General features: G+C 35.9%; 1 protein-coding gene across 1 annotated transcript; it reads right to left on the bottom strand.

The window, feature by feature from the left end:
• Positions 1 to 2,258: 2,258 nt before the first annotated feature.
• On the bottom strand, positions 2,259 to 16,548 carry LOC133092990 (pleckstrin homology domain-containing family A member 3-like). The gene is given in 4 exon segments (XM_061192744.1): positions 2,259 to 3,041; positions 3,044 to 3,130; positions 3,261 to 3,438; positions 16,265 to 16,548. Coding segments are annotated over 4 exon segments (1,332 nt in total).
• Positions 16,549 to 20,563: the final 4,015 nt, after the last annotated feature.

Genomic DNA, 20,563 nt, shown 5'->3' with positions numbered 1-20,563 from the left:
TATTTTGGTTTATTTGATCTAAGTTAATCTCTCTCTATCCTTTTTAATAGAGTGTTAGCTTTAAAAGAGTTTTCCAAAAAGGTTTTGGAAAAAAAGTATGACATAAATCTTTCAGTATAATAATAAATAGGCCAAAACTAGTGAAAAGATGAAAAATGAGCAAAACACCTCATTATGTTATAAAAAGTATCAATATTTGAAAATTACAAGATGCTGGCCTAGGGCTATCCAAGTTTTAAGTACATAGTATAAATTTTGAGGAAATGAAGCCCAAACTCTCTGTATCGTCCTGTCTCTCTCTGCCTCTCTAAGAAGAAATTTGTGTGACTCTATAACTTGTTTAAAATAATGATATGTCAAATATTGAGTCCTATGCATGTATTTCAACTTATGCTAAATTATTGGGTGCATCAGGGGGAGAATGGAGGCATCACCAAATTTTTATTAGATATGATTGTTAAAAGAAAAAGTCAAAATAATATAAAATTTTACACTTATATAAAATAAGGGACACATCATTGACCATGACTGGAAACCGAGAAGTAACAGGTTTATGATGAGAGGAAATCAAATTTTGATTCATATATACTTAGTGTGAAGTGACTAGTGAACTCCAAATAGAAATGACCAAAAAGTCTAGATTCGAACATTAGATTGGAGGTCAGCTTAGAAATTGGAGCATTTGAATAGCCTTTTTATCGTTTAAGAAAAAATTTTAGTAAGAAATTTCCCTGGAAAAAAATAGTGGTTTATTACATTTCTGTCTTCATATTTTTTTTTGAATGCAAAAACAACATATTTATTAAACATATGATTAACTTAAAAACAACAAACCAGTTTGTTTTAAAGTGCTCCTCATCCAAAACCTTGGACAAAACCATCACTCCAAAGTGAACTGAAAAAACAGTTTACAAGGCAAACACTGACAATAGGTATGGACAGGCACTACCAAAAAATGCTATTTGTTCTTTAATTAAATAATGCCGTTCTAGGGCTTCCCTGGTGGCGCAGTGGTTGAGAATCCGCCTGCCAATGCAGGGGACACGGGTTCGAGCCCTGGCCTGGGAAGATCCCACATGCCGCGGAGCAACTAGGCCCGTGAGCCACAATTGCTGAGCCTGCGCGTCTGGAGCCTGTGCTCCGCAACAAGAGAGGCCACGATAGTGAGAGGCCCGCGCACCGCGATGAAGAGTGGCCCCCACTTGCCTCAACTAGAGAAAGCCCTCGCACAGAAACGAAGACCCAACACAGCCATAAATAAATAAATAAATAAATAAATAAATAAAATAATGCCGTTCTCAAGTTATGTAGGGCAGTCACCTTGACAGATTCCTTTTTTAAAAATATTCATAAATAAAAAATGTCTAGATATTCTAAAGAGCTGCAAACATTAATACCTTACAACAGCAGCTTATGTCTATTTTCGGAAAAAAGCACTAAAATCCTCTTCCATTGCAAGTCATTTATTTCTCTGGTGGAAGTGAGCAAGGTCACTACAATATTAACCTCTTTTCTAGAACAATGTAAATAACAAGGTATACACATCTTAAATTTGGTAGGTCATAGAAGTTAGGATGCAATCATTTTTTTTGATGCAACAGAAAAATAAATAAGTAAAAATTAAATACTTTAACCCAATATTTGGTATTGACAAATCAGTAGTATCAACTTCATATACAAAGGACAGCACAATCTGGTTTTTAAAAAATCCTCAATGTCATGGTATTTGGGGTAAAAATATTTTGAATATTAAATGTTTCCTTTTTGCTTAAAGGAATATAAAACAAACACCATCAAGCTGCGACCGTAACTCACTTTCAGCTGGGGTAAAGTGACCATTTGGTCCATGGCACAAGTTACATATATCACACTTCTGTCAAACTGAAACCTTAGGTTTATAAGATTTCATGTTTATAAGCTACAATACACACTGACTAAGATGTCAGTCCCTCACAGTTTTTTAGAAAAATATCTACATTTGTCCTGACAGATGTCAAAACGTTACACCATCATTTGTTCAAAAAACAAAAAGATACCCATTCATACCGTGAAGTTATTAGGAAAATACTCTTGCAAATAAACTATATAAAGATAAAATACACTTCAAAGGTATGTGGGCTGTTTTTTTGTTTGTTTGTTTTACAATAGTCTATAAAGTGCAGAGAAATCCTAAGGGAAAAATTACTCCCTATAACATAGTTTAATTACAGCAGCTTTTGCAGAGCAATACTTAGAGGAAGTTGGGTACTTCCGTTTCCTCAGGAAGAGAAGGATGGAAGAGGATCTTCCGATTCAGATTTTTTTTTGGCCATAAGTCTGCTTTCTTCAGGAATGATTGCTGTTGCCAAATCTCCATTAAGTGTATTTCTTGAACAGTGAACAGGTCTATCTGGGTCTTCGAGAGGAACATCATTACAGGAGTCTGTATCTGAGTAGGTTCTTCGGCGCCGCTGGGAGAGTCGGTGAAGTGTAGACACTGTTTCTTTTATAGAGTGGCTACTCCTCTCTGAACGCTTCATCATTTGAACAGGAGAAGGTGACACAGGAGAAACTAAGGGATCCGGATGGCACAGCTGAAACATCTCGGGTTTAAACTTGGCATTCGCTATCTTCACGCATTCCTCAAGCGTTATGATGAATGTATTACACGCCGCCCTAAGCAGAGAAGAGGCTTCATTCATGTTCTCTATGCTGGGAGATGAATGATTCTCATCATGGTGAACAAATTCTTGGATCGTATGAACTTGCTTCATTAGGAGGTCACAGTAGAGGCGAAGCTCAGACATTTTGGTTTTCAGAGATTCACTGGTTCCACTTATTTCTTTTTCTTTTTTAGTCCTAGTATCAGACAAACAGGCTTTGGAGCTCCCCAGAACCACCAGCCACCTTTGTCTTTCAGCTGCATTCACTGCCTTCATGTAGAAATGCTGCTCTCCTGGAATGATTAATTCCATTCTTGTGTTGTCTGCTGAATGGACTTTAATTCCACAAACTGCCATCTTTATACTTCCTTTTCTCCCTTTGCAAACATCATTTTGTGAGAATCATAGTAGGACAGGATTCCATTACCTAAAACAAACCAGCGAGGCTGCCAACCTGTGAGATGGTTGGTCCACGTGTACAGAACTCCCTCCACGCTTCAGAGCCCGGCGCCGCGCAGCCTCCTGGCCCGGCGCCGGCCGCGGTGAAGGGGGAAACGCGGGGCCTGGGCAGCCCCTCCCCGGGCGCCCCCAGCCCGCACCGAGCAGCCCTCAGCCTACGCGCGCTGCCGGGACGTGGCGGCCCTCAGAGGCCGGGACGGCGGCCGCCGCGTGGTGCTTGGGGGTCTTGAGACATCCCCGGGCGAGCCCCGGCGGCGGCGGCGGCAAAGTCGGGACCGCGGCCGGCCTCCCGCTCGCGCTTCCACCGCCCGGCTGCTCCCTTCCGCACCCCCTCTGTCTTCATATTTTTAAAAGGGGAAATGTTTACCATACTTTAAAGGCTTCTTGAATATCCATCATCAAACATTCTAAGAGCAATTGCTTTTTGACGGTATTTTTGTTCACCCAAATTTTAAGCAAGGCTTTAACAATTTTTTGGCAACTCTGTACAAAATTGCCAGCTTATTTATGAGCATATATTACCTGTGTACAAATAACAGAACATGTCGTAAAGATATGATGATTTTTCAAATGAACTTATATTTCCTCCATAACCCAGGAAGATTATGGAATAGCTACCTTGATGTACTTCATGGAATAAGGATTGTTTAGCATCAAGTGGACCCGTGTATAAAAAAATCTTCCCAATTAGATTCATTCATTGAAGACTCCTGATATCCTTTCAATCTTAATATTGGTTTAAATGTTAATCAGGAAAATTGACAGTCTTCCCTAATTTGAGTTCAGATTTTGCTCATGAATTCCATAGAGCATTTTCCCTTTATTGTTGACCATACATAAATATTATATATTCATAAAAGTTTAATGAAACTTAACTTTTAAAAGGTACCACAAAAGAGAAGCAGCTGTAAATGCCAAGGCTTGCACTGACTAATGTAATGCTAGTCTATAATCACAGACTCCAATCTGCCCCCAAACAAATTACACCATGACAAAAACTGTCTGCAAAAGAAAAGTCAAAATGAATATAATATTGGAATCAGCTTCAGTGGAGTGACCCAACAGAATAGTCACTAAAGATTAAAATGGGATCTGACAACAAGGCAAGATACGACTCCAGGATCCAGAGTACAGAGGTTTATTGCCAATGCTGAGCTGGAATCCTGGCCTAGAAAAAGGGGGGATGTCCAGAACAAAGCCACACTGGGATTGGAAAGCAGGCTTTTGCCCATAAAAGTTAGTGTTGCCGAAACCTCAAAAACCTCGGAGGTTCAAATTGGGTAAGTCAGTGTTTCAGAGTGGCAGGGTGGGGTTACCTTCCTGATTCTGCTGAGTAGCTGAGAACACAGCATACTGGAGCGAGGCATCTGGGGCTCTGTTCCTAACCCTGGCTCTTATTCTCCCAAGAAATCAGTGTTAGCCACTTAACGTTCTCTGTCCCAGTTTTCTTCTAAGTATAATCAGATGAATACATTGACCACATACTGAATTTACTAGGATGTTACCAGTTAGTGTTTTAAAATAGAAGAGAATAAAATAGAACAGAATTGAAATTATAGAGCTATAAGAAATTTTACAGATCCACTAATCCAATCCTTTCAACACTATGGCTTTGAGAGAAGAGACAAATCACACATCTAGTTAGTGCTTTGAAAGCTTCTCTTTTTCAACTTGGAAATAAAAACTAGAATACGTCCTTTGAATATTTTATTGTATCTGGGGCTGGACAAATAGGTATTGCTTTGTGGAGTATTAAAAATTATGAAGTAGATAGATATGTAGTGACCTGAAAAGTATTAATGATATATACCTTAGTGAAAAAATATTGCACAATAATATGTGCAATACAAGCCTGTCTTTATTAAAATTAAATAGATATGCATATACCTCCAAGAGAGAGACCTGTTGTCAAGTAAGTATTTTATGGTGGGATTATAGGTTATTTTCATTTTCCTCTTTTGGCTTATCAGTGATTTCTAATATATTGAATATGTATTTTGTTTATAGTAGAAAAAAATATTACATTCTGTGTCCTAAATATTACATTCTGTGTCCTAAATATATTACATTCTGTGTCCTAAAAAATATTACATTCTGTGTCAACATATATTGAAATATAAAAAAAAAAAATAGGTTTTATTACCCTGAAATGATTCCTTTTGATCTTTTGACTACCTATACAAACATCAGAACTGTACTGTTAACTCAGACCTCTCTTTTAAGCTCCAGACACAGTCATCCAAATTTTCTATGTATAGTTTAGGGCCCCATTGCTCTCTACTTAGAGTCTCCTCTGGGACATTAGCTCTCAACCAATCATAATAGTACCCTACCTTTGGAGGCATAATTGAGTACTTGATATCAAGGCCTCAGGCCCACTTTTGATAACAAAGAAACAGCTAGTTCCCAAAGTGCACACCTTCTTTTGTCAGCACGTAAGCTGTTCTACCTTTCAGAACAATCATTAAAATATCTCAGATTCTGACCACAATCTTCTATAAATTCCATCTTATTGGATCATTTACCCTCAGTACAGCTGAACTTCAACCTCAGTGGAATCATTGATTTATTAAATCCTCTGCTTTCCCCCATCTGTCAGCTCTTTACTCTTCTCCTATCCAGGTCAGAGTCCGTGGTCATCATTGCAACTACTCTCTTCCCTAAAATCACTGCCCCCTTTCTCTTTTCATTTCACATTTTCAACAAACCACATTCTCCAAATTAATGACTTTTTGAGTTTTCTGTGCCTGTACCCAAGGTACTAAAAAAAATTTTTCCTTATAAATTCACAATCATTGATCTTAACCCTGAAAGACAATTACTCATCCCTCTGCAATCTGATTTTCCCCTTACATTCCACCAAAACTGCTTTCATCATTATTATCAATGTCATCTACTTCACCAAATCCAGGAGAAACTTTTTTGTTCCTTAGCTTATTAGATCACTTAGTTATCTCCAAAACAGTCATTCGCCTTCTCCTCTTTAAAATACTCTGTTCCGGGGGCTTCCCTGGTGGCGTAGTGGTTGAGAATCTGCCTGCCAATGCAGGGGACGTGGGTTCGAGCCCTGGTCTGGGAAGATCCCACATGCCGCGGAGCAACTAGGCCCGTGAGCCACAATTACTGAGCCTGCGCGTCTGGAGCCTGTGCTCCGCAACAAGAGAGGCCACGATAGTGAGAGGCCCGCGCACCGCGATGAAGAGTGGCCCCCGCTTGCCGCAACTAGAGAAAGCCCTCGCACAGAAACGAAGACCCAACACAGCCATGAATAGATAAATAAATAAATTTTTTTAAAAAAATTAAAAATACAATTCTGTTCCTTTAGCTTCTAAACCTTAGAGAATTTTAATTTTCCTTTTTTCTGGCTATTTAATCTTAGTCTTGCTTGAAGGCTCATCTTCCCATACTGAGCTGTAAGAATTTTCTCAGGGGTCTGTCCTAGGTCTTCTTGTCCTCTACTCTTCATTCTCTATCTAGGACTATGGCATCTATTCCACTCCTCTGATTTCAATGAGCACCTATATTCTAATGGATACCAAATCTATACCATTAACCCACACCTGTCCTTTAAGATCCAGGTCATTTATTCAGCTGTCTACTTCACATCTATATTTAGGTGCTTCACGGACACCTTAAACTCAACAGATATTTAAAACGAACTCGTGATCTTCCTGTTTCTCCAGTAGTGTTTGCTCTTCATTCAGTGCTGCTCAGTGCTGCCTAGTCAATGGCACCCCCTTCTACCCATATGTTCAAGGCAAAACCTGCTTGTCATCTTTGACTCCTCCCATTCCCTCTCCTCCCAAACTAGCTTCACCAGTTAACGCTATCTCCAAGATAGGTCTCATTCCATACATCTCTCTCCATTTCTAGTACCCACACCTTAAACTAGGCTATTGTTATTTTTCACCTGTAATAGACTCTGATAGGGCTTCTTCCACCTACTCTTATTTTCCTCCAATATATTCCCCACATTGCTGTCAGCTTGATCTTTTAAAAACTAACACTTGATCATTTCTCTTTCCTACTAAAAATCTTCATATAGCTTCCCATTGCCTGTAGAGCAAAGACCAAATTCCTTAACACCATCTGCAAGACCTTGCCTGGTCTGCTTTCTACTTACTTTTCTAGTCCCATTCAATGATAGTCCTCTATAAAACTATAACTGTGGAAAAGAAATATTATCCCCACTTTACAGCTCAGGAAACAATTCCCTGAGAATTTAAACTATTTAAATTTAAATTATTTTCTATTGTCAAATGCTTAGAATTTAGTAGAGCCAAGATTCTGACCTAATCAGGTTGGTTCCTATCCTCTTTTTCAGAATGCAACCTTATCTCTATAGCTCCAAATTCATTTAAAATAATATATGTCTCAAAAGAGGATAGTATTGAAATCAAACAAATATTTCGCCTTAAGGAATATGTTTCCAGAGATAAGACAAAGATTCACTGAAATAAAATATAAATTATGGGTTTTTGTCATACCAAATACTAGTAGATGCAATGTTAATAATAATACCCAAGATGTATTGAGCACTTACTCAATATGAATACTTTATACTCATTCATTCATTTATGCCCCATAAAAACTGAATGAAGTCTATAATATTATGATCCCCATTTGACAAATATCTAACCTGAGACATGGAAAGATAAAGCATTTGTCCAAACTTACATACAAAGTACAGGAGCTGAGCTTTGAACCCAGGCTATCTACCTCAGAAGTTTATTTTTCCTAACACTCTTTTAATGTATTAACATTGTAATCTCAATTTTTGAAAAATGATGGAAGATAGGAAGTAGACTTCATAGGACAGGATAAAATCCAAGCCCTTCACTCACTTTTCTAGATTTTTCATCACCATATGGCCTCCCTGTGACACTCTCCAGACTTTCGGCACAAGATACCACTCGCAAATCCCTGACTCCTGCAGTTTTCAGTCTGTGTGCACATGATCACATTGTTCTGCATATACATTACTACATCCTTTCTCTTTTTCTTTTTTAATAAGTTTATTTTATTTTATAAATTTATTTATTTATTTATTTATTTGTCTGCGTTGCGTCTTCATTGCTGTGTGCAGGCTTTCTCTAGTTGCAGCGAGCGGGGGCTACTCTTTGTTGCGGTGCGCGGGCTTCTCATTGCGGTGGCTTCTCTTGTTGTGGAGTACGGGCTCTAGGCGCACGGGCTTCAGTAGTTGTGGTGCATGGGCTCAGTAGTTGTGGCGCATAGGCTCCAGAGTTCAGGCTCAGTAGTTGTGGCGCACGGGCTTAGTTGCTCCATGGCATGTGAGATCCTCCCGGACCAGGGCTCGAACCCGTGTCCCCTGCACTGGCAGGAGGATTCTTAACCACTGCAGCCCCAGGGAAGTCCCTACATCTTTTTTCTTTTCATAATCTTAATTATGAAGGTCTAAGCCCTTAAACATAGATAGCCCATTATAAAGTAGCACTAAATAAATGTGTGGTGAATTGAACTGGTCCTCCAAAGACAAGAAATACATATTTCCTTAAATGCACATATTGGTGGCCTAAGGTAAACAATTGAAAATCCCTATGTGTTTCAACTTTGCCATAAAAGTATATCAAAACAATGATTTGTATGTCAATCAGTAGAAAGAAAACCACCAAAATATTATTAAATAAAAACTTGAATATTAGAAAGCAATTTATATTATGCAGAATATTCAGAAAACAAAAAATGAAGCTGCTAATTATGTAAATGTTTTTAAATGTAAAACTGATTTCTTAAATCCACACATAGAAATGAACCTCATGTCTGTCTTACATTCACAGTTGTCATGCTATCCTTACTCATGATATATATAATAAGATTTTCTTGTATGTTTTCCTTTATTTAAAGGTGTTATAAACAACAGTCTTCTTGTCTTACATGCTATGGATACACCATAATTTTATTTTTTGATATTTTTCCCATTTGAAATTTTGGGAGAGAAAGAAGCTTAAATTTGGATATTTTATGTATAACACTATATTTGGTATCTAGTTCAACCAGTAAGTCTGATTTCTGGGATCTTTCTGCTGTAAGAGGAGACTTTCTCATTATAGTAGCCAAGCACTTAGTCACAGCCTTAGGAGTTCTGTGGAAGCTGAGTACATGTCTTATGAATAAATAGGGTGTGGTTGGAAGAGCCCCGGGAAAGGAATAATGATACTTGCCTTCTATGCTCAATCATTCAACACCTCAAGGCAAATATCTTCTCAACTATTAATTGGGGGATTTGTAATAAATGATTTCAAATGTTTGTCCTTCTTACCTTAGGTTCTATGATTCTAGTCAAGTGGGGAAAATTTTACAAAGCTAAATTCTTCAGCTCTTGTCTCTACTATTGTTTGACAGGGAATATAGGAAAATTAAAAGGACTAAAATTCCAGTCTGAAAAGCCAGAATGTTAATAACACTTTGATACTGGTCATTTCTTATGTATAATTATAGCTTGTGTTTCAGTGCATCAGCAGTTTACCCAGGAATCTGAAAGTACATGGACATGGCACGCATTTATAACATTAATAAGGACATACATCCAAGCTATGAAGTAGGCAAAGAAAAGCTTGTATTCTTTTTTAGAACTTTGAAGGATCAGAAGGGGAGCTCTGAATTCCTTAACAGAGGCTCTGAGATGGAAAATAATTTTGGTCAAATAGCTTAGAAAGGAAAACAAATTTAGTTTCCCTCAGAGGTACACTATGACAGCCGAGTTCTAAAGATGACTTCATTTCAGAGTCCTGTATTTGTGACTCAAGAAAACCAAGAAAGTGTTCGTTACTCAAAGCTGCAAGAAGAAGGAAAATAAGAAACCCAAAGTTAAGCATGGCCATCCAGCTGGCACACGTGCCCGGGCCACAATTGGCTTTGGCAAGTCCTCATCCTCAAGGTCTCCAATGGCTTGGAGGCACCCACCACAAGAAAATCATGGGTTTTAAAATACAAGAGTTAAAGAACACATTGATGTCATTTTGGTGCAGGAGCACTTAGAAAAATGTGTTCTTGTCTTTGAAGGTTGGCTAACCTTGTGAATGCTTCAGACCTGTAATGGGACTCTTTTCCTGGGAGTGGGTTCTACCGTCTCTGAAGAGATTTGCCTTATAAACCATCACAACAGTGCAGCCTGAGCCTTTGTCCTTTCACTGCTCCAGGTCCAGGAGGAGAAATTTCTACCTAAACTTCTTTTTAAAATCAGAAGTATCTTTATGCATATACACTAGTCTCCTAGAGTCTTAGAATAACCAGAAACCAGTTCTTGAAGTTACCTGGAAGACTCTCAAATGATTGTATAATCTCTGCTTGATCGACTTCTTTATGAGAGAATTCTTAAGAAGTTCTTCCACATAAAAGAGTCAAATTGTCTCCCTTTAATTCCACCCATCCATTCTTGTTCTTCCTCTAAGAGCTACAAAGAATAATCTACCCTTCCCCAATCTCTTTTCTGGATTAAATATTCCAGTTCTTTCACCTAATAATTTCAAGTACTTTGCCATCCTAACCATTCTTTCCTGCATGTGCCCAGCTTAATTTTCATCTTTTAAAAGTGCTTACGGTAATTTTAAAAAATATTTTGTCTGGGTTGCACTGAAATACTCCTACAAAATAAAGCAGAATCTTGATGCCCTATAAAGTGGGTTTACTCATATAATTCTGGCTTTTAGAAATAATTTCTAGATAAAAAGAATTAATACTAATCACCAAATCTCAGTCATGACAGTCTTCTCTCCCATTGTTACCCCATAAAATCATACAAATTAATTTTTTAGAAATCTAAGGACTATATTTGTAATCCTTCATTACATTATGAAACATGTTTAAGAGAGGAAAGTAAAATACATGTTCAATCTAAAATGTGTGCCTTAGTACTTTAAGTCCAGACTCTTAATGTTTGATTAGATAGGAATTTAGATGCCAACAGGTTTCTCCCCTCTGTTTAGAGATGAGGAATCCGAGACTGGGAAAGAGTAAGTATCTTGCCCCACTACTTGCTTACACCCTCAAATCACTGGGAGGAGCAGGATTCTTTCTCCAATCCAAACCTCTTTCTCATGAACCCTGTATATTCAGCCTGCCATAAGTTGCAATTAGAGCCAAATGTCACCTTAGTTTGTTAAATGACTTACCTTATATCCCGTGCAGAGAATATAACATAACCATAGGACATGTTTTATGTTATTAATAAACATGACAAAACCATATAAGCAAAATGTTACAGGAAATAGCATATAAGACATTCATTTACAGGTAAAATCCTCTTATAAGAAATAGCATATATAGAAATAACACATATAGAAAATGTTGATTCATTTCCATGTCAAGAGAATCTGTCTTTGAAAGAGCTATTCAATGACAAATTCTAGCTACTAAATTATGTCTCTGGATGCTAGTTACCTAGTTTAGAGTTAGTTTACTAGATACTACTTATGTTTCTTACAGCACACTAATTTACTTAACTGCCCATAGTTAACTGTTTCAGTTAACTATGCTACGTAATTAACAACTTAAAACTTAGTGGCTTAAAATGACAATCATTTTTCTCTGCCAGTCAGATATTCGAACATCCTCATTAAGGATAGCTTATCTCTTCTGCGTAGTGACAGGTCCCTCTTCAGTTACATTCGGCTAGAACATCAGGTCAGCTAGAATGTTCCAGATTGCCTCACTCAGCTGGGATGGTTGGGAGGACTGGGCTTCTCTATTCTTGTGGTATCAGCCGGGCTCCCACACTTGTCTGAGCCCTCAGTTCTTCTTCACGTGGCCTCTCTCTCAATTCACATGTATAACCTGGACATCTTATATTGTGTCTGGGTTCTCCCTGAGCAAAAGCAGAAGATCCAACAACTACTATTAAGGTCTGGGCTCAGAAGTCCCAAAGGGTCAATTCTGTTGTATTCTATTGATCAATGCAAGTGGCAAGTCCAACCCAGATTCTAAGTTTGAGAAAATAGAATATACTTTTCAATAGAAGTACAATTTATGTGAACAGAGATGGAAACCCCATACAGCAAACCTTTTTGTCTGCTATTTGCTTTGCAGTTGGCAAAAGGGGAGCTGAGTTCAGCTTTGATTCTACCTCCAAAATAAAAGTACTCTTAAAAAACTCATCCACCAATACAGAAACTAGTATAAATACACACACACACACACGAAGAAATAGTAGACAAAAATGCAGGACTAGACTATTGCACACATGGTTTCTCTTCTTATCCTTAAAGAGTAGTTTCACATTAAACTGTAGTTTATCCACATTACTAAAAGTTTCATCTTTATCTCTGAGATAACATTTTAATTCTTATCATTTTAATAAAATTGTTTCACAACCAAATAATACATATGTATGTCCTAAAAGATTTGATGTAACACAAACACACACACACACCAGTTTTAGAACCTTTAAAGTTCAACACACTTCATTAACATTTTACACCATAATTACATCATACTGCACTTCATGATGGTCCATAGCTGTATCTTACATCATGGAGCCACATCATCATTTACTTAATTAGTATTGAAAACTATGTTGTTTAAAATCATTTAGTATTTGAAATATTACTTTAGTGAATATGCTTATTCATAAAACTTTGTATATATTCATGTCACTTCCTTTTTATACATCCCTAGGTCACAGTAAAAGCTATCTCAAAAACTTTGGATGGATATAGACTGATTGCACTACCAGATGTTAAAACGATTACACTTCTACCAGTGTTTGCCCATATCCTTAAACCTTTGCCAACACTGGATATTGTCATTGATTGTTAAACTTCTAATTTATTAAATGAAATATAGTTTATTACTGTTTTAAGTGTATTTCTTTGACTACTAGTGAAGTTTAGCCTCTTGAGTTTCCAAGGCATACAATATAACAGTATCATTTTCTAAAAGGGATCATTTAATCACCTCCTATATTTTATATATATATATATATAATATATATCTACATGCACACACATTCACACATGAAACCAAAATTTTAGCAATAGTCACTTTGGGTCCTTTTTGTTGAATTATGGGTGACTGTTACGTTTTTCTATATATTTTCTATATATTTTCAAAAATTCTCTATGATTAAGATGAATAGATAAAATCATATAATACATTATTGCCATCCCTAGAGTTCCATCTTCGAGATATTACAATGAAATTCTTTGAAAACCTCATAAAAAAATCTCAATAGAATAGAACTCCAGTGGGACCTGTCTACATTCATTATCAGTTGGATTTGATAAGCACTGTACAGTGTGACCCTGTCAGATAGAAAATAGAAGTAGAGGTCTTTACAGCAGTCATTGAACGCTGCCTCCCCACTCTAAACATATATACCCAGAATAGAATATTGAGCCTGCCAGTCATTCCCAAATAAACATGGTTTGGACCAAGAAGTTCTTTCACTCTGACATTATTTCAGCTCTGACACTCCTGGGTTGTAGCTGTGGTGAGCTGATCCCTTTCCTTTTCCTTCTCTTGGTTAGGTTTTTATCAACTTTGCTTCTCAGCCAGGCTTGATATCTTCATCCTAGACTCAGTTCTGCTCCATCCTTCAGCTGCCAGCTTTCCTTGGCAACTCGCCTCCATCTCCACTCTTTCCCAGGGAAACCCTTTTAGTCCCAGTCACCAATTCCACTTTGAAGCTTCATCCTCACCACCCTGCCATTGGATATGCTCTTTACTTCCTCTAATAACCTATGAACTGATCCTTCAAAGAAGATAGCATTTTTTGTATTAGAATAAAAATCACATTGGATATTTGTATCTATTTCTCTTTCTTTAAATTGAAGTATAATTGATTTACAATATTATATTGAATATTAGTTTCAGTTATACCACATAGAGATTCAAGATTTTTATAGATTATACTACCCTTTAAAGTTATTATAAAATAATGGCTATATTTACCTGTACTGTGCAATATATCCTTGTGGCTTATTTATTTTATACATAGTAGTTTATATCTCTTAATCCCGTACCCATATCTTGCCCCTCTCCCCTTCCTTCTCCCTACTGGTAACCACTAGTTTGTTCTCTATATCTATGAGTCTGTTTCTGTTTTGTTATATATATATTTGTTTGTTTTATTTTTTAGATTTCAAGTATAAGTGATAACATAGAGTATTTGTCTTACTTTGTCTGACTGATCTCATTAAGCATAACACCCTCTAGGCCCATCCGTGTTGTTGCCAATAGCTGAGAGAGGATTAAAGCATGTTCAGTACCCTTACTGTTATCAAAAGCTTATTATCTAGTAGCAGTCACTACTACTTTTGATGATAGTAGGGGTACTGAACATGCTTTAATCCTCTCTCTGTGATTCATCATGCCCAGCTCTGCTTTGAATGTAGAAGTTATTCAGCATGTATTTGGCTGAATGAATGAATAAATGATGTAGCTATGTATCCAAGACTAGATGGTCCATCCTAGACAGAATGAGCTTCTTACTCAATCACAAGTTATTATTCTTAGTAAGCTTGGGTGGTTAAAGGAAGGTAATTAATAAAATTAGTTTTAGGGGCAGCAGTGGGAGAGGGTGAATCCTGATTTAGGAAAGAAAATCATGACCTCATTTTTCTGTGAGTCTTGAAAAATTCACCTACTCTCGCCAGAACTCAGTTTCCATATCTATGAAAAGAAAGTGATCAACAAGCCAATCTTCATGACCTCTTGTAGTTGGGGCATTCTTGAATTCTATTCTTAGATTTCATTCAGTCTTGAGCTAAAATGAACATGAACATCTGGATCATCCCTGGAGCCAAATGAGTTTTAGGACCAGGAGCTAGAAATTAGATTTAAAGAGGTCCTAATTGTCCTTTCCTGGATCTGTACACTTGAGCCTATGTTAGAATGAATTGTACTCTACAGGTGTTGAGCTCAAATTACTTCTTTCAAAATTATCTCCTTACATTCACTCTGCTGATGGAATTCTCTTTTTTAAAATAATAATTTATTAAATCTAACATTTCAATAGTCTTGTTATTGTAAAACACTGTATTCTAAAAAGTGTGTAAAATAAATGTGTGTAAATTAAATAAATCCGTTTTCTGATGGAACTTGCAATTTCCGAGATTAAATAAATTTTTTGATTAATTATCAAGGGAACTATTTTTGAGGTTAAATTTCTTTGATAGCCAGCCTCTCTGTGAAATATTTACTTACATCTTTAAAACAAAGAAGCAAATATATTAAATGTCTTCCCTTAGAGTGATTCCTAAGGGAAGAACTCTAGTTATCGGGAGATAACTCCTAATTAATCAACTCTATAAATTTGAATGCTAATAGTTCTGATCTCTTTAAATTAGAAGATATTGGACCAACTATTATACCTCCAATCTGATCTTTTCTATAGTACTGAAATAAAAACTTCTAGTTACAGAGTTCAGGTAGTCTACAGTAGTAGTCTTATAATTCATCGCTTTTGTTATTTGGCTATAAGTAATTAGATTGAGTTGAAAACTTCCATTTCTTCACATCTACGGTTTTACATTAGATTACCAAAATCTTTTTCATATAATCATTGCATGTAATTATAACTAGTAGCACTAATCTTGGAAGAAGACAGAATACAAAGTTAGGACTGACTTTATGGAATAAAAATTTAGTGTCCAAAATTTTCACGTTTTATATTTTAAATCCAATTAAATTGATGCTGTTACTGGGAAGAATATAATGTGAGTTCATTAGTGACTTCACCTCTGACAGAACTGTCTTGGACAGTGGAGATAGTTAATCCTACATTAGAATATGTTGTGCATCAAAAAATCAGCTTGTTTGCTTGTATTGGTCTCTTGTAACTCTCTAGACTTGGTCAAGAGTGGCCCCAGTTTTAGCCTTATACTTTAGAGCAGTACCACTTCATGAGTGGATCCATGACAGGATAAGAAGCTTGTATCAGAATGTAAATTAATATTGGTTTCTTTACCTAGCTGTTCTAAAGAAAAATGTTAGCAAAAATAAATAACATGCTTAGTGATGTCATTCATTTATATTCTGGTGAAGCAAATTATCTCATCATGGAACAGTAACAAGTAGTTCATGGTGTCAGTTGGAGTACTGTTCTATGAGTAGTACTGCTTTAGAGATCATCCACTCTGGCCCTCTTCCAGCCATGCCCCTCCCACAGGGTGAGGAATCCGAGGGACCTAAGAGACACAACTAACCGGAAACACACTCCAACTTCTAAACCATGATCTGGGCACACAAGACCTTGGAATTCTTTGTCCAAACTGTCTAAGGTTATTTGGGCCTCCTCCCCCTGTCCTTTTTCCCAAAGATGAATCACACTACTAAGTGCCTTTTTGTAGCTACATAAAGAGAAGCTGGTTGTGTGGGTTGGAGTTTCCACTTTCGTGCACAGCTGCTCACAGGACAGGTCAATGGAATTTGGGGTGGGGAAGAAGGGAGTGGTCGACTCTTCAGGGGCCAGGGCCAGCTCTTCATGCATTGCCACTTTTCCAGCAAGTAGATAATTTTAAGTTTCTACCTGGTCTTCTAGTTCAGTGTAGAACATTTCCCTGTATGATATGTAGCGCTCCACTGTACTCTTGCCCCAACCCTGCAAAAGTTAGGGAAAGACGCCTTCCAGCCTATGGGCATCACTTTGAAAAAAAATTAAAGGGATTTTAAAAAACATGCAACTTTTAAAAATGTTCAATCCCCACTCTTCTAATAGCATTTGCTTGTTTTTTTTGAAGTTTTTAGAATGCAAAAAAAAAAAAAAAAAAGTATGGTACTAGGTTTTTTATATGCCTTCATTTTCTTTAAGGAAATCATGTTTTTCTTATGCTATTTTATTTACCAGAATTTTTTTTTTCCTCTGTTGTTCCCTAGTGAATTGTATGCATCCTTTAAATAGTTTTCAACCAGTCCTGACCTTCCCCTCACTTCTCACACCTTTCAATGTCCCAACTTAGTGATAAAATCTCTCATCCCTAGAATTGGCCAAATCCCCCAGAATTCTGACTGCTTCCTTCAGTTTCTTTCTATATTTTATAGGACACTGTTTGAAGTATTATTTCTTAATAAACTTCTTTTCAACTTCACTGTTTTCCTCTTTTCTTTCATCTCTATCTCGTCATGTATTTACGTACGTATATATTCAGATATTTATATGTATATAATTTATTTTTATATTCATTTCTTCCCCTTTGGTTGTGAGTTTCCTTCAGGCCAATGACTATATCTAATTATTCTATTTTTTCACAGCACCTAATATAGTGACTGTCGCATAGATACTGAATAAATAATTTATGTTATTTAAATAAATCAAGCAAAATAAAATTGTTATATACTATTAGAATAATTCACAGAGAGAAGGAGCTTCCTGGATATTTAAGATTTTAAACCATACTTTAATAATAAAAGTAGAACATTCTTCTATACCTCCTATAAAGTTGAATGTCAAACTAAAGATTCAAAAAAAAAAAAAAAAAGCCAATAGAGAAACAATGCCTTAAAACTCTGGAGAGGCCTTAGAAAGGGAAAATCATTTTTGATTGGCTTTGTTATTGTTTTTCAAGAATGGATGTCTTCATTTTGAAATGTATTATTTTAAGATCTAAGGGTTTCCTGCTAGTGCTAAGTTATCTTTTTTTATACTTATATTTGGCTTACCATTGAAACCATTCATTTATTCTGTTTCCATAAAACCCCTAATAACTATTTAAATTTTTTCTGTTCTTGGCTCTTTTCAAAATCATAAATACAGGTTTGAAAACTAAATTTGATTTCGGGGCAAATTATTCCCCTCCCTGTGCCCATCCCCACTAATTGCTAAGGAACTGCGACTGTGTCCATCAGTTTTATTTATGATAGACTCATATTTATTCCCTAGGAAATGGAAAGCCTGCTATAGATCAGATGATATTGAATCATTGTAACTACCTTCTCTCCAGGTTAAACTAATGAAAATTAGTAAAAGTAAGAGTGAAAAAAACTTTGCTTTTAAATTGAGAGAATCAAATGTAGTTTTCAAGCGACTCTATTATGCTTGCTTGTTTTTCACATCAAATAGTTAAATATCCTGTAGCTAATGTGAAAGCAATTTGTGAGCAAATTAAACCAATAATACAGTAATTCTTAGGTTGTTTTGTTTATTAAATATTATGTGGTCAATTTTTTCCATAAATATAGGTACATTTGTTAGGTATAAAACCAGTTTTAAAATTTATATCTATAATGTTCTTGAGATTTTTATTGTTTTCAAAAATTGTCTTTAAGAAGATATGTTAACTATCCTCTTAGAAAATGAGTATTTTCCTAGTGTGTGGCTTCAATTTAATTTTTAGTTACTTTAGTCTATTACACTGGCAACAATTTTTAGGCAAATGTGTTAAAATCTTTATATTTCAGAACCAAAAATGCTCCCTAGGGGAGGGAGAACACTTTCTTAAAAAACATATTTATATTCTCGGTATGCTTAGGGCCAGTAAAAATTATTAAAATATGACATTTTCATTTTATTCTTTTTCAGATTTCATGAACTTTTTCTTGCAAAACATAGTCCGTTATATGCACAGTAAGGTGTTGCCCTGGTCATTAAGAAAAGTATTTAAAATACCAACTATGAATATTTGCAACAATAATAATAACTAACATTTATTGTATGCTGCATGTACCACGCCTAGCACTAACTGCTATACCAACAGGATCTGATGTAACTATCAAAACTACCCTATAAGATAGTCATTGCCATTTTCCTCATTATCTGGATCCAGAAATGAATGCTTAAGAGAGCTACAAATAACCTCATAACGTCTCTCAGTAATAAGTATATTTATCTACTAATTATCATCTACATCACAAAGCTGGTAAATATTTCACTAAAATTAGGGCTAGCAAATTGTTGAATGTAATTATATTTTAAAATTCTGGCAATTATATACCAGAATTAAATTCATATTTAAGATAATACTAAACACACTTGTATTCAGGGAATTTCAAATACTTAAAAAATAATATTTGTGTTAGTTTATGAAAATTGCTAAGATAAATTTTCCATTCAGCTGTGTAAAGGATTGTGTGCTATGTCAGATACAAAATCAAAGAATTCTAAACCAAAGAATCTCCAAAATTCATATTTTCTAACCCCAAACTTGGGGGGGGAAGGAGCTTAAATTTTAATTTATCTACATTGCAGCTGTTCTACAAATATTTGTTGTTTGCTGTTTTCTTAAAAACTCTCAGGGAAATTTTCATATCCATAATAAAAGTCTATCTTAGGGCTTAATTGCTTTAGGCTTTCTAATTTCTGATATAAATCTCTCTTTCTATAGTTTTAGCATCTTCTCTCTGAGGCTGCAAAATTAAATCAATCATTCAATCTACCCAATACCATTCTCATGATACTTTTAACCCACTCAGTTTTAAATTTCTCCAGAATCAATTACCTAGGTCACAGTTGGATTAAATGATAACAAAAAAATTTCACTGTCCACTTCACATTACTGAGGTGCTATAAAAATAAAATTATGACCCAGAGTTACTTTAAAAGACTTGAGAGATTAAAAATGCTATGTTTCATCATTTTTGTTTTGAGAGACTAAGAGGTTATTTAAATCAGAATTATTATAGACTGCTATAGTTATTCATTTTATACTGTTATTATATACTATATGGTTATTCATTTTATCACATTTTTAGGTAGAACCAACTTCTTTGTCCTGACAAATCACAGAATAATCATAAGGGCAAAAGGTAATGTGTAGCAAATAAAAAGCTTCCCATTCAGATGCTACTAAAGGAATTGAAAGTCATTTATTAAGCATATACAATGGGCCAGGCTATGTTCTAGGCATGTACGTTTCAGCAGCAAACATAACAGATAAAATCCCCTGTCCTCATGGTTCTATTGGAGAAAATAAACATTAACAAAATAAAAATGTAAATAAGATAGTATGTTAGTATCACTGGATATAAGTTATATGTAAGTTCAGCTTTAATCAATACTAACAAAGAGTTATTTAAGTAGTTGTATCTATATATTCCCATTGGTAGTGTATGAGAATTCCAGTTGCTCCACATTTTTACCAACAGTTGGCATTGTCTATCTTTTTATTTTTACCTATGTTGGTCAGTGTAAAGTAGTATTTTTTTTTAATTAAAAAAAAATTTTTTTTAACATCTTTATTAGAGTATAATTGCTTTACAATGGTGTGTTAGTTTCTGCTTTATAGCAAAGTGAATCAGCTATACATATATCCCCATATCTCTTCCCTTTTGCGTTTCCCTTCCACCCTCCCTATCCCACCCCTCTAAGTGGTCACAAAGCACCTAGCTGATGTGCCTGTGCTATATGGTTGCTTGCCACTAGCTATCTATTTTATATTTGGTAGTGTATATATGTCCATGCCACTCTCTCACTTCATCACAGCTTACCCTTCCCACTCCCCATGTCCTCAAGTCCATTCTCTACGTCTGTGTCTTTATTCCTGTCCTGCCCCTAGGTTCTTCAGAACCTT

Source organism: Eubalaena glacialis, chromosome 6, assembly GCF_028564815.1.
Source record: "Eubalaena glacialis isolate mEubGla1 chromosome 6, mEubGla1.1.hap2.+ XY, whole genome shotgun sequence".
Lineage (NCBI taxonomy): Eukaryota > Metazoa > Chordata > Mammalia > Artiodactyla > Balaenidae > Eubalaena > Eubalaena glacialis.
Note: the sequence above shows the minus strand (reverse complement) of the source record. Positions and strands in the feature narration are given on the sequence as shown.